At 44.6% G+C, this 12,500-nt stretch overlaps 1 protein-coding gene across 1 annotated transcript in view; it reads left to right on the top strand.

Moving 5' to 3' along the window:
• camta1a (calmodulin binding transcription activator 1a) overlaps positions 1–12,500 on the top strand; it is a 358,471-nt gene that overhangs the window by 19,895 nt on the left and 326,076 nt on the right. Inside the window, exon 3 of the mRNA XM_076275609.1 lies at positions 2,526–2,629. Within this exon, the coding sequence (XP_076131724.1) occupies positions 2,526–2,629 (104 nt within the window). The remainder of the gene's footprint in view (positions 1–2,525; positions 2,630–12,500) is intronic.

The following is a 12,500-nucleotide window of genomic DNA, read 5'->3' as shown; positions in this document are numbered from 1 at the left end:
TGCAGTAATAACCACACAGGATGATTTGGTGAAGCTTCATGTCTGTTATGTATCAGGATTGGGATGCGCTGGCCCACTTGGCACACGTCTCATCAGACCGAAAAACTCTGCCAGCATAGAACTCCATCAGAAGAACAAAATAGAAAAAATAAACACAGTGTTAGCCATTCATAGTCGGAAAATTGGCATGCTTTCACAATGCAGAATGAGCTGGAGTGGACATACTCCCACAGACTATGGTTGTACACCGCAGGAGTGATGGTATTCCCAGACCTCGCTCGCTGTTTTCGTGGTCATCCTTGGCAAAAAGAAAAAAAATAATATGAGAAACCCTGCCGAAAACATTGAATACACAAATAAATTGGCAACCTCGCATTGAACCTGTTTATTTTACCTTGTACCCTAATACAATTATAATTTGTTTGTGCATATTTGGTTTGAGATTTATTCCACAATCCTAATTATCAACATTCACAGATTTGTATATGTATTTATTTATTTAATTTCTACTGAGCTGCTGTAGCAAACATATGACAGGCTGTTGTCATGTCATCATGACTGGCAGAAGCTCCCCTCTCTCTCTCTCCAAGCCCATATTTAGTGATAAGCTGTTTGGATTTAAACTAACAAACAAACAAACAGAATACAAGCCTCATTTTCTATGTAAATTGCAAAGCTGTTTTGTGTTTATGTTACCTAGAAACTTTGTTTTTGCAGCTTTGAAAAACAAATTCTATTAATTCTCTGTAATATTTCTCAGACAGACCTAATTATTTCCCCACTAAATATTATGAGTAGACATTGTGCTTGCTTTCCAAACAAAAGTTAATTTGTGGCATTTTGTTTTTTTGTCCTCATTTCTGGGGTTTTAAAAACGTGATGATGTATCCGGTGAACAGCCATTAAACTTATAGACTGTCTGTACCCTATGCGTATGCATGTGTGTATGGTGTGTCTGCGGCCATGTCTGTGTTTGTTTGTCTGTGTGTGTGTGTGTGTGTGTGTGTATGAGTGTGTGTGTGTGTGAGTGTGTGTGTGTGTGAGTGTTGTGTGTGTATTTATTAGCTGGATTTCCTCATAGCATCTATCCTCTTGAGGAATGCAAGTGTGTTTTTTATTTTGGAATTAGATTTGCACATTATGTGAGTGGGTGGTGGCGCGAGACTGAACGACTGTGCGCTAGACGCTAGTAGCACATTGATTATAATTGGACGCAATTCACAGTTGCAGACAATATCATAGTCATTTAGAAATTGTTCTCCAGAACAATGAGGGTAAATGGCAGTGATTTGACAGGGCTGCCAAGCTCTTAGCTGCATAAGAAAGAGACAGACAGGGCAAGAATGGAAAAGAGTCTGGCATATGGCCCCGTGGTAATTGCCCTTGGAAAGCAATTGTATCTCCCCCTCTCCTCTATGCTTCAATAGCATGCATAGCTGCAGTCGCTCTACCATTTTGTATTTTTGGAGAAGGACCTGATACCCTCAGAGGTGTTATTGGCTTGGTGAAAATGTCCGTCTGCTGCCTGCCATCCTGCACACATTCATTAACTCATTCCCACTGTCAATGACAATTGGATTTTTTTTTTTACCTCATCCATAAAGTACATATTTTATACAGCGAACGCTTTAGATTATTAAACATATTTAATAATGGACGTTTTAAATTGTGAGATATACTGTTACTTACTATGCCCATGTCAGGGTTGAAATGCATTCAGCTCAGCAGCAGGCTTAAGCTTCCTTCACCCTCCTGATCTCTGCTGTGATAGCGCTCCTCCATGAACCCTTTCAAGCATATCTCTGATGTTGTGTTGTGACTTGTTTACTTGCCTGAGGCTGCGATGGTGCTTCAAGGATTCACAGCTCTGCACTTTTTGTCTGATTAACAAAAAAAAATGAAATATTGTTGCAGGTTGAGCAGGTAGCTGATTGGCTATGGACGGCCGTATTGTTAGACTCCACTGTATATTTATCGGGCAGCTTGGGACAGTAAATGTATTCTGTATGACCATTCCTGTATCTTCTCAAACATGGATGTGTTTAATATTTTAGATGAAGCAGCAAGTAGGGAGTATTCTGTGTGTGTGTGTGTGTGTGTGTGTGTGTGTGTGTGTGTGTGTGTGTGTGTGTGTGTGTGTGATGTGTGTGATGGGGAGAGCATGAGCATGTACATACTTCACAAACACAAACAGTTGAACGCAACTTAACGCAACTCAACGCATGTGCCTGAAACTCTGCACATGTATTTTACTTACCTTTTTGTCCCGCAGGAGGTTGACTGTTTCTCTGTGCATGCAGACTCTCTCATTATCTTCCACACACACACACACACACACACACACACACACACACACACACACATACATACACACACACACAGACACACACACACACACACACACACACACACACAATCACACACACACACACACACACACTACACACACACACACACTACACACACACATTCAAAGGAAAAAAAAAATCTCACTGTCTTTTTCTCTCCACTGTCTTTTCTTATAGATGAACATGGACATTTGAAAATATACCTGCCCAAAAAGCTGCTTGAATGTCTACCAAAATGCTCCTCGTTGCCAAAGGAGAGACACAGGTGGAACACCAATGAGGTAAGGTCACCTCTTGCTGCTGTACTCAGGACCATCTGCCATGGGCTATTTTTTCTCTACCTCTCTCTCTCTCCCTCTCTCTCTCTTTTTCTTTTGTAAAACCACGTGCTGTAGTTACCGACCAGTTAAAGCCCACAAGTCCATACTTTATTTCCTCAACGTAATTAAACGGACTGATATCTATCTATAAAGCAAGAAGCGTCTGTGTGTCTGTCTGTCTGTCTGTCTGTCTGTCTGTCTGTGGCACGCATATCTCACTGACCGTTTGTCAGACTGATTTCAAACTTGGCAGGTGTCTTGCTATGGGCATGAGTAAGTGCAGTGCCAATTTGACGTTGTTTGAATAAGAAATGCAAAAGATATCGTTAAATATATCGGTAAAAGAAGCACATTGGCTTTCACCGCTAGCCACTCCCCCTCCCACACACCACTGTACTGTAAGCTACCAGTGAGGATAGAAGCAGGGCTTTGGCTAAGCTGGATCAGTGTAAGTTATACGGGTAAAAACGTAAAATGTCTGACCTAAACAATAAAGTGAACTCCACGGATTTTGCAACACGCCAAGACACACAGGTATGCAGTGGCTCTTCATTCTTCAAAATGACGTAAACAATGATGTGCAATAAACGGACACTTCGAATAGCCCAGGCTACTTTGGACTGTCTTTAGACTTTGAATGTGCAAACGACAATTCCAACTGCAAGGTCCTAAATTGAAACGAGCGATAATGGTCCCGAATTAAAGAACGTCTCAGAATGCCACACATGCAAAGCATAACCAGCGACAAGCAACGAGTGGCAGACAGAGTGTGATGCTATATGAATAGCCCAGGCTACTTTGGACTTTCTTTAGACTTTGAATAAGCAAACGACAATTCCAACTGCAAGGTCCTAAATTGAAACGAGCGATAATGGTCCCGAATTAAAGAACGTCTCAGAATGCCACACATGCAAAGCATAACCAGCGACAAGCAACGAGTGGCAAACAGAGTGTGATGCTATATGAATAGCCCAGGCTACTTTGGACTTTCTTTAGACTTTGAATAAGCAAACGACAGTTCCAACTGCAAGGTCCTAAATTGAAACGAGCGATGATGGTCCCGATTAAAGAACGTCTCAGAATGCCACACATGCAAAGCATAACCAGCGATAAGCAACGAGTGGCAGAAAGAGTGTGATGTCACTTATAGGCCACCAGAGACTGTTTTTGAGTCACATCGTTGCAAATTCCATATGCATCATTCCACAAAATGGTTTGTTTTCTCTATCATCAAGTTATTCAATAGGCTAAGCATATAGCCTTGATTCAAAGCAGCTGTAAGGATTATGAAATTTTGATTTGTAAAAAATGTCACATGTAGCCATGCTTAAATTCTGCTCACTTCACATTTATTATATTATCTGTAGGCCTATTCATTATTGAATGCTTACCTGGAATTATGTTTTTCCCTATTCTATTTTCAAAGCAGGCCTACCTGCAGGCATGTAATTGGGCTACAGGAATAGCATATTTGAACGGGCACTGCACTAGTCATAAATAGAACTAAAATAAGGCATGTTGATGAGGACTGCAATGAGGACTGCTGATCAGTGAGCCTTATCTTACACAGATTTCAAATTCCATTTGAGAAACCTTTTTTTCCAGGTGTTACCTCGTTATCTGTGTTTTGAGGTCCTTTATGATGCAACCCCCTCCCCCCACACACACACACCACACACACACACACACACACACACACACAAAAATGCACAAATTGAGAATGTGCCAGAACAAGCTTATGACAAGTGCATGATATATTCATAAAGTGCTGTGTTTGAAGTGTTGTTGTACTGTGGTTGTGTTTTTTTAGCTCCGAGCTGTCTCTTTAGTTTGCTAATGACACTGCATCTCAGTCATACCTATGCAGAACACAGTCGCTGACACATTTGATATTTTAATTAATAATCAATAGTGCGTTCAAGGCTTTGTTGCATTAGCATTGCTAAGGTGAAACAACCTGACACGCAGTTTGAATTTTGAGTTTTACAACAAGGCGTTGAAACACAATCCACTCAGAACACTTAGCCGTCTTGTATGTCAGACTATGCTGGTCAGTGCAATAAACATTATGCAGACAAAAAGCACACGTTTTACCTCTGAGACAAGCGGTTATTTTTCTAATCAACTCTCTGATGTGTTCTCCTTGTCCCCCAGTGAGTCTTCTCTCACTGTGTAATATTAGGACTTGCATAATACCAATGGAAATTTTGGCCAGGGGGAATCAGCATAATATATTCATCTTTGAAAAGAAAATTTAAAAGAAAATGAAAGAATATGCTTTGAAATTGATAGAGCTGGAATCCAATTAAGCCAGGGGTTTCATAATTTAAAGGTTCGAACCATAATTTAGAGAATAACTTTTTTTCAGGATCATTATTTCTTACTCATGAGATGATATTGGTGATTTTGTGAATCCCATTTTTGTGTTTGATAAATTGAATCTCGTTCCATACTTTATCTATCTGCTACTTGTGTGTTGTGGGATGTCAGTACAAGTTAACAGAACCACATTTCCTCCGGTCTGTGTTACCCACAAATAAACCACATAATATGCGCCAAGAGGTATTTTAAATATGTTGCATCACAGCCTGAAGGCATTTCATATACAATGAATCAAACGAATAAGAAAAGATAAATCTTTTCGTGTTCTGTATTTGAAAATGAATAACACAAACATAAACTGTCTGATTTGTATGCCTGTGTGGGGGAGAAAATCGCACAGAGGCAGTTTGGTGTCCTTGACCTATAGGCCAGCCGTTTTAAATGAGTTTGTTTCTTTGCGGTCTGTCTACTTTATCTTTTAATGGAAATGAGACAGTGTCTTGCTTGATTTTCACATTTTATTTGTCGCTCATGTTCAATCTGTTTTGGTGTAGCGGCTCTCACGGCACGGGGCTGTCGGGAGATTGAAACTAAACATTACTTAACTGCTCCAAGCTGGAGGGATTTTTAAATGATTGCCACTGCAACGTTTCTCCAAGGAAATGCACAAAACTCGGTGAAAAGGCACTGCATTTTTAATGCAATTGAATTGATCCCAAAGAAGCCCACACAATTTTTTTTACTTAACTGACTGACGGAGGTAGCACGAGGGGAGAGGAAACAAAAAGAGCAGGCCTCTCCGTCTGGCTCTCTTTCCCTCCGCCGCACTTTCTCTCTGCTACTCTCTCCCTTTATTTCTCTCTCTCACAGGCACTTTGTCTTTGCTAACTCTCTCTCTCATAAACACACACACTCTATCTCTCTTGCTTTCTCTCTCTCTCTCTCTCTCCCTCTCTCTATTCTACTTTGTTTATTTAAAAAGTTTCTGCAAATGGTGTCCCTCCTCTCTTTCTAATTAATGCCATCCTCCCGTGAAAGTATTTTTTTTTCGCGGGAGGGCTGTTGAGTGCGCTCGCTCGCTCGGCACGATGCAGGCGGGGGAGGAGGAAGAGGCAGACGAGGAAGAGGAGTAAGAACCCTCCTGGGCAGAGGCGCTCATAATGCCAGCCACAAGACCCCTCGCCATAACTCAGATGTCACTCCCACAACAATTTCAGCCCTGCCAAAAGTCTCCCATGACAAATCACTGATGCGCCCCTCTTAAAGGTATATTTATGAATTGAAAACAGTCCTTTATCCTTTCATGCTTGAGCGTTCGGCTGTAGTGACAGGCTTTGTGGGGGAAAATATGGCGCAGTCAGACATGAATGACAGCATCAAGATATAGATGGGGAGAGACAGGTTGTTTAATGTAGGGGAGTCTTTTGTTTTACCTTCCTTGAGAATAGTCTCTCTCTCTCTCTCTCTCTTTCTCTTTTGCTTTCTCTCTCTCCAGCTAAAAACAAAGTGCAAATATAAAATGAGGTCAACCTATAAGATGTTTATAGATTGCAGGTTGTGGATATGGGGGTTGAAAGGAGAGAGGGGGGAAGTTATGGTTTTGTTATTTTGCTTGTTTTTTTCCACTACAACGGCTCCAGCGTTGTGATAGTCAGAAAAAAGTAAACGATGCTCAGAACAATCAGTTAACGTGCTTCTAATTGATGATGATGCCGTAACTTGTTTGACCCGCAGTGTTGCGCTCACAGTCAAAATTAATTAACATACTCTTTTTGAAAAATTGATTCGGAAAATGTTGACACTTGTTGAAGTGAACCGCTGTTGGCTACAGCCTGGACCGAGTCAAGTAGTTTATTGCTGAAATTAAATCACAGCAGACGGGGTTCATAAAAAGGGAAACGTGGTTGTATGTCAAGCCCTCACTTTGTTTTTAGACAGCGTGAACACGCAAAGCCCCTATGGATTAGCGCTGGTGTCACGGCCCGGCTCGCGGCGGGGTCTTATGTGGCCCTGCCAGGGAACAGGTTTCGTGCCTAATTCTTATGTGGCGCGTTTCAGGAGAGTACTGTCCTGAGGGTGGCCGGGTGTGTGTGTGTGTGTGTGTGTGTGTGTGTGTGTGTGTGTGTGTGTGTGTGTGTGTGTGTGAGGGGGTGGTGGGTGGGTAAAGGCAACCTTCCCAAAAACCAAGGGCATTTCTCTTTCATGTGTGCCATGGCAACGGCGGGGTTGTGGTGACTCACTGGTGGCAGGCGGAGCAGGATTAAGGAGTCTCTCGTCGCCGCTGATTGTGTGACTCTTACTGAAAGTGACACCTCATTTATTCTCTGCATATTTCTCAAGCTGGCTCTGCATGCCTAATGCCGCCTTGTGTTTTCTCTCTCTCTCTCTCTCTCTCTCTCTCTCTCTCCTCTCTCTCTCTCTCTCTCTCTCTCTGCCTCCTGCCTCCACCCTCCTCCTATCCCCTCCCTGGGTACAAATTTAAGCCACTGTGCCAAGTACCGGGCCACCATGCATCCATGTGATGATGTTTTTTTTTTCGAGAACAGCTCGAGATTATCAATCTACGTCTGGTCCGGAGGAATTTTTCTTGGCTTCTGTAGCGGTTCCATGTCAGGGATGCTTTATAACAATGTGTGACATTTCACTGCAGAGCAAGCGGTTCAAGTCAGGATCCGGACCTCTTGTCATTTCTCCTCCAAACCCCCCCCCCCACCCCCCCCAACACACACACATCCTTCACCACTTTGTTTTTTCACTCTTTTGGTTTGTCTTTTGTCTTGTCTCAAGTGTGCTCTCTCTCAGACGGCTCCTGCTCAGAATGTCAAACGTGACACGTCCTCTCTCCATACTGAGCATGTGTGTGCAGAGTGTTGAGAGGTCAGAGCTTGGCCGAGACGCATAGGCAGCTGCTCTCGGACAGGAAAGGCCAGCATCGGCATGGCCATCCTCTCAGCTCCGAACACATCGCGAGGCAACAGAGAAAGGGAGAGAAAGACAGAGAGGGAGAGGGAGAGAGAGAGAGGGAGAGGGGAGAGAAAAATATAGAGGGGGGTGGTGTAGGCATCACGGCAGATGCCAATCTATCCATTTCCCTCTTATTTTGCCAATTCCCCTGTGTGCATTTACGGAGAGAGAGTGCGCAGGAATACATTTCAAGCATTTACTGGAAAATTAGATAAACTGATCTGATCAAAAAGCGAGAGGAGGATGAGGTGGAGGAGAGGAGAGAAGAGGGAGAAGGAGAAGAGAAGGAGAAAGATGTGTTGGTGGGGTAGCATTTGGAGCTGGCAATGTGCGTGCACACTGTGCTCAGCTTTTAAATTGTCAAAGTGAGATTAGCAGCCAAATCTGGGGCAAAGCTTGACAGTTTATTTAGTGGGTACAACCACAAGCAGCCGTCATTTCTCCACAAAAGGAAACCGTATGGAAAAGAAAATGCAACCTGAAGTTGTATTGCTGGCTGCCGTTGTTGGAAGGAGACTTGAGTGTGCTAGCTAGCTGTGACGTTGGCGCTCTAATGCTGGTGATCCTATAAGTAGCGAGCCATTGGAACCTCATCATCTGCTTTGCATGCCATGTGACAATTGACGTGTGTTAAACCGCCATTAAACAGACACCTAATCCAAATCCTTATATTGCGCCTATGACGAGTTGGATGGCATGTTGACTTGCTATAGGTGCTGTGCTATGATGCACTTTGTGTAGTGCTCTGGTTGTGGCCTGTGGCGACTGCATTATGGACTTACAGACTAGGGGTCATTTTTAGATGAATCCCCAGGTAGTAATCCTCCAAGAATTCCTCCTCTCTGTCCCACACAGCTGGTTCCTTGCGCTGTGTACACCTGGAGGATGACCTCTATTCTGCCGGACGTTCGTGTTGAGATTAAAACCCTGTTTCTTCTTCTTCTTCTTTTTTTTTTTAAATGAAAAAAGGAAAGGAAAGAATGTGAAAAAGAAGGACAGCACACAGGGACGCGGTTAATCCTCCCTCCCCTTCAACACCAAGCAGACCCACTTAATGCTCTCGGGTGAGGGAAGCTGGCGCCGCCACCACCGGGTGTTTAAGTCAAAGTGGCATCTTCGCAGCGATGCCACTTTCATTCTAACACTCTCTCTTCCCTCTTTACTCAGAGAGAAAAAGAGAGAGAGAGAGAGAGAGAGAGAGAGAGAGAGAGAGAGAGAGAGAGAAAAAACAACATGGTTGCAGCTTGTTCTTTGGAAACAAAATGGATGTCTCATATGAGAGGAACTGTGAGATGGTGTTAAAAGTGTGTTTTTAAGGGGGGGGGGGGGTGGAGTGGGGGTGTTGTAAGAGGGTAGGACAGTGTGTGGCCACCATGCTGAAAAATGTGGCCCTCAGGCACTGAAGAACGAGGCCTTGAAAGCCTCGAGTGGTGCGCTAGCGAGCGTGTGTGTGTGTGTGTGTGTGTGTGTGTGTGTGTGTGTGTGTGTGTGTGTGTGTGTAGCATGAAGAGAAGAGGGCCTAAGCTGGTGTGACACCAGACTGTAATGAGCGGCGGATGCTAAAGGCCCAGGCGATGCTGCATGTGCCCGGGCCGAGGACTACCACTGCCTCAGCCACTGAACTGAGGCTGAACTGCCAAACGAGAGAGAGAGAGAGAGAGAGAGAGAGAGAGAGAGAGAGAGAGAGAGAGAGAGAGAGGAGCGCATCAGCTCAGCCTCTACAATGGGCCAGCGCACATTTAATGCCCTGTCATCAGCAATAATCCTCCGTGCCCGGTATTGGCGCCGCATGGTGCCGCCGTGCAATATGCCGCTTGCCCCCGGCAGGGAGCCGCCGCAGTGGACGCACATGGCATCCGAACAGACAGGCATGGGAACAGAGACGTGGTGTGGTGTGGCGTGGGCAGTCCGGTGGGCAGTCCGCGCCGAATCTCGTTCTGGCTGCAGTCACATCCGGCGGAGATAACTCACCGAGAGAGAGAGAGAGAGAGAGAGAGAGAGAGAGAGAGAGATGTAGAGACGGGTTCCGGTTTCGGGGAAAGGTGTAAATCAGGACAGAGTAGAAGGAGCTGGTGAGAGTACCTTTGGGGACTGAAGTCTCTCTCCACAAACCACTAGACTAGGCTTCCGATCCCTGTGAGTGGCGGGGACCCTGTCTACAAGAACGTATTCGAATAATGGACTCCCCTCTACGTGTGTGAATGTACTTAAGATGACTTACATCCTAAACGCTTAAAACGCCCTTTTGTCCCATTGATTGCTACACAGTTTCCAATTTAAGGAGTCTTGTTCTATAGATTAATTAGATTAATGCAACATGGAAGCAAAACCGTTTTACCTAAAAATGAGCTCATGCTTAGGTATACCTGGCACTCCTGCATAGAACAAGCCTGTTTCAATCACATCCTCTAGCTCTCCTTGTACACAAACTCTTACAGACATTTCTTTCTTTTTTCTTTTTTTGCTGTGCATTGTCCAGTGTTTGATGTTTCTGTGGAAGCAATGGGGTCGCGTAGGTCAGAGTGATGATCCCGACACTGCAGAGCTACAGAGGATGAAAAGCAGCAGCTCGTGCAGCAGTGAGCTCAGCGCTGGCACCCCGGGCCCCCTGTCAGACAGCGAAAGGCTTGGCCCCGAGAGCGAGAGTGGGAGCGAGTGAGGCGGTCTAGCGATATTTGTTTTGTTGTGGGGGGGGGGGGGGTTGTGTGGTGCAGTGTGCTTAGTGTTGTGCGGTGTGGTGTGTTGTGTTGTGTTTTTTTTTTTTATGAGGGCACAGCCGTCCGTGATGAGCCGATCATCAGCACCCAACTCACTCCCCTGACCCCCTCTCTTCTCTCTCTCTCTCTCTCTCTCTCTACACACACACACACACACACACACACACACACACACACACACACACAGTCATACGTTCCCCCCTACACACACACGCTGGACACAAACTGGAGTCACTGGACTTCAGAGGCCTTGAAGTTGTGTGCCTGCTCTCCCACTGAGAGGGCAGATGATGTTTCTCTCTGCCTCCCCATAACCTCCCTGCGCCACCAGCACCATCCGTCTGTCTCTCCTCTCCATCTTCTCCATCCTCTCTGTCCGTCTCGCGGGTGCTCGATCGCTCTGTCTCACCTACTCTGTCTCACCGCCCCTTTGTCTTTCCTGCCTGCCTCTGTCTGTTTTCACAAATACTCGGTGTGTTTCTCTCCTCAAATCGTATTTTCTCAGGTCTGGACTCACCTGTTTTTTGTTCTGTCTCTCTCTCTCTCTCTCTCTCTCTCTCACACTCTCTCTCTCACTCATCTGTGGTCTGTAGAGAAGTGAGATCAGCTCTGGGAGGTGGTGACCGTGCCCCTCTCAGCAGACCCAACAGTAGAAACACTCCATACAAATCCCCACAGTGAAAGACCAAAATGTATGCAGAATAACAGAATAATGCCTATTTTGTATTCAAAGACCGCTTTACCAAAAGATTTTCTCGACATGTCTTTTTTTCTAAATTATCCACATCAAAAGCTCTTTTAAATGAATAAATTAAATGAAATAAAATTAAATAATTGAATTGTCGTTATCTCTCTTTTTAGTTATCTCTATGACAACAACAATCAACAAACATCAAACCAACAACAAAGCCATGCTATAATCATCTGGCCCTCTGCTTCCTGATGCTACCCTCTAACTCCTTCTCCTCACTCCGCACTGTGTGATTTCCCTGCTGCTATTCTTCTGGAAGCTTCTCTAAAGACATTCGTCTGGCGCTTCACAGGACTGGTTTTAGCCAGACTGCTTCAGTCTCTCTCTCCCCCTCTGTTCTTTTGTGTCGGTAATGAGTGTTGCGTCAGTGTTGGTAGAACAAAATATGAAAGTACTACAGTGGGACAATAGGCCAACTAATTCTACACCCTATCTCTCCGTAATGGTGATGATGGAGGTGGTGGTGGGTGGGGATGGGTGGGGGGTGTATTTAGCGAATTGTGTCGAGATTGAGCCTTGCTTCATTTGGAGCGCAATAGTTTTGAGACGGCTTACAACAGAGAGCATCTCTCAAAGACTGCTCCTGCTCTTACTCAAATCAATGTTGTCTTTGATCTCGCCACAGATAAAATAGGTTGGGGCCTGGCCAGTGATATAAGCTCTATATGGTACAGAGAGAGATCCCCCTAGATATGTCCTCATAATATACCTCTACCTTTCAGTCTCCCCCTTGTGATCCCTTAAAAGCATCTAAATATTGAGCAATGTCAAGAGTCCATCGCAAATCTCATATCCTTCAAAAAAAAAGGCAAGTATGCGTTTTTGTGTGTCTGCAGGGGTTTGAAGTGCACAGCACTTTGAAGTGTTTATGTTATGTGCACAGTGACCAAAGTGCTAAATGGCAAAGGGCCTCTTTGCTTCGAGTGCTGATATATTGGTTTACATGGCCTCGGTTAGCCAAGCTGCTTCTTTTGATATTATCTGTTAGTCCTTAACATCACCCCTTTGGCCAATTCCTTTAGGCCCCTCTACCACCTCATCTGATCTCTTCTCACCAAAAACATCCTCTTCCTGCATT

This window comes from Alosa pseudoharengus, unplaced genomic scaffold, assembly GCF_046254945.1.
Source record: "Alosa pseudoharengus isolate Yale_2024_CS ecotype anadromous, Long Island Sound unplaced genomic scaffold, YU_APseudo_1.1 YU_APseudo_1.1_scf_9, whole genome shotgun sequence".
Classification (NCBI taxonomy): domain Eukaryota; kingdom Metazoa; phylum Chordata; class Actinopteri; order Clupeiformes; family Clupeidae; genus Alosa; species Alosa pseudoharengus.
The sequence above is the reverse complement of the archived record's forward strand: the minus strand, read 5'-3'. Positions and strand labels throughout refer to the sequence as shown.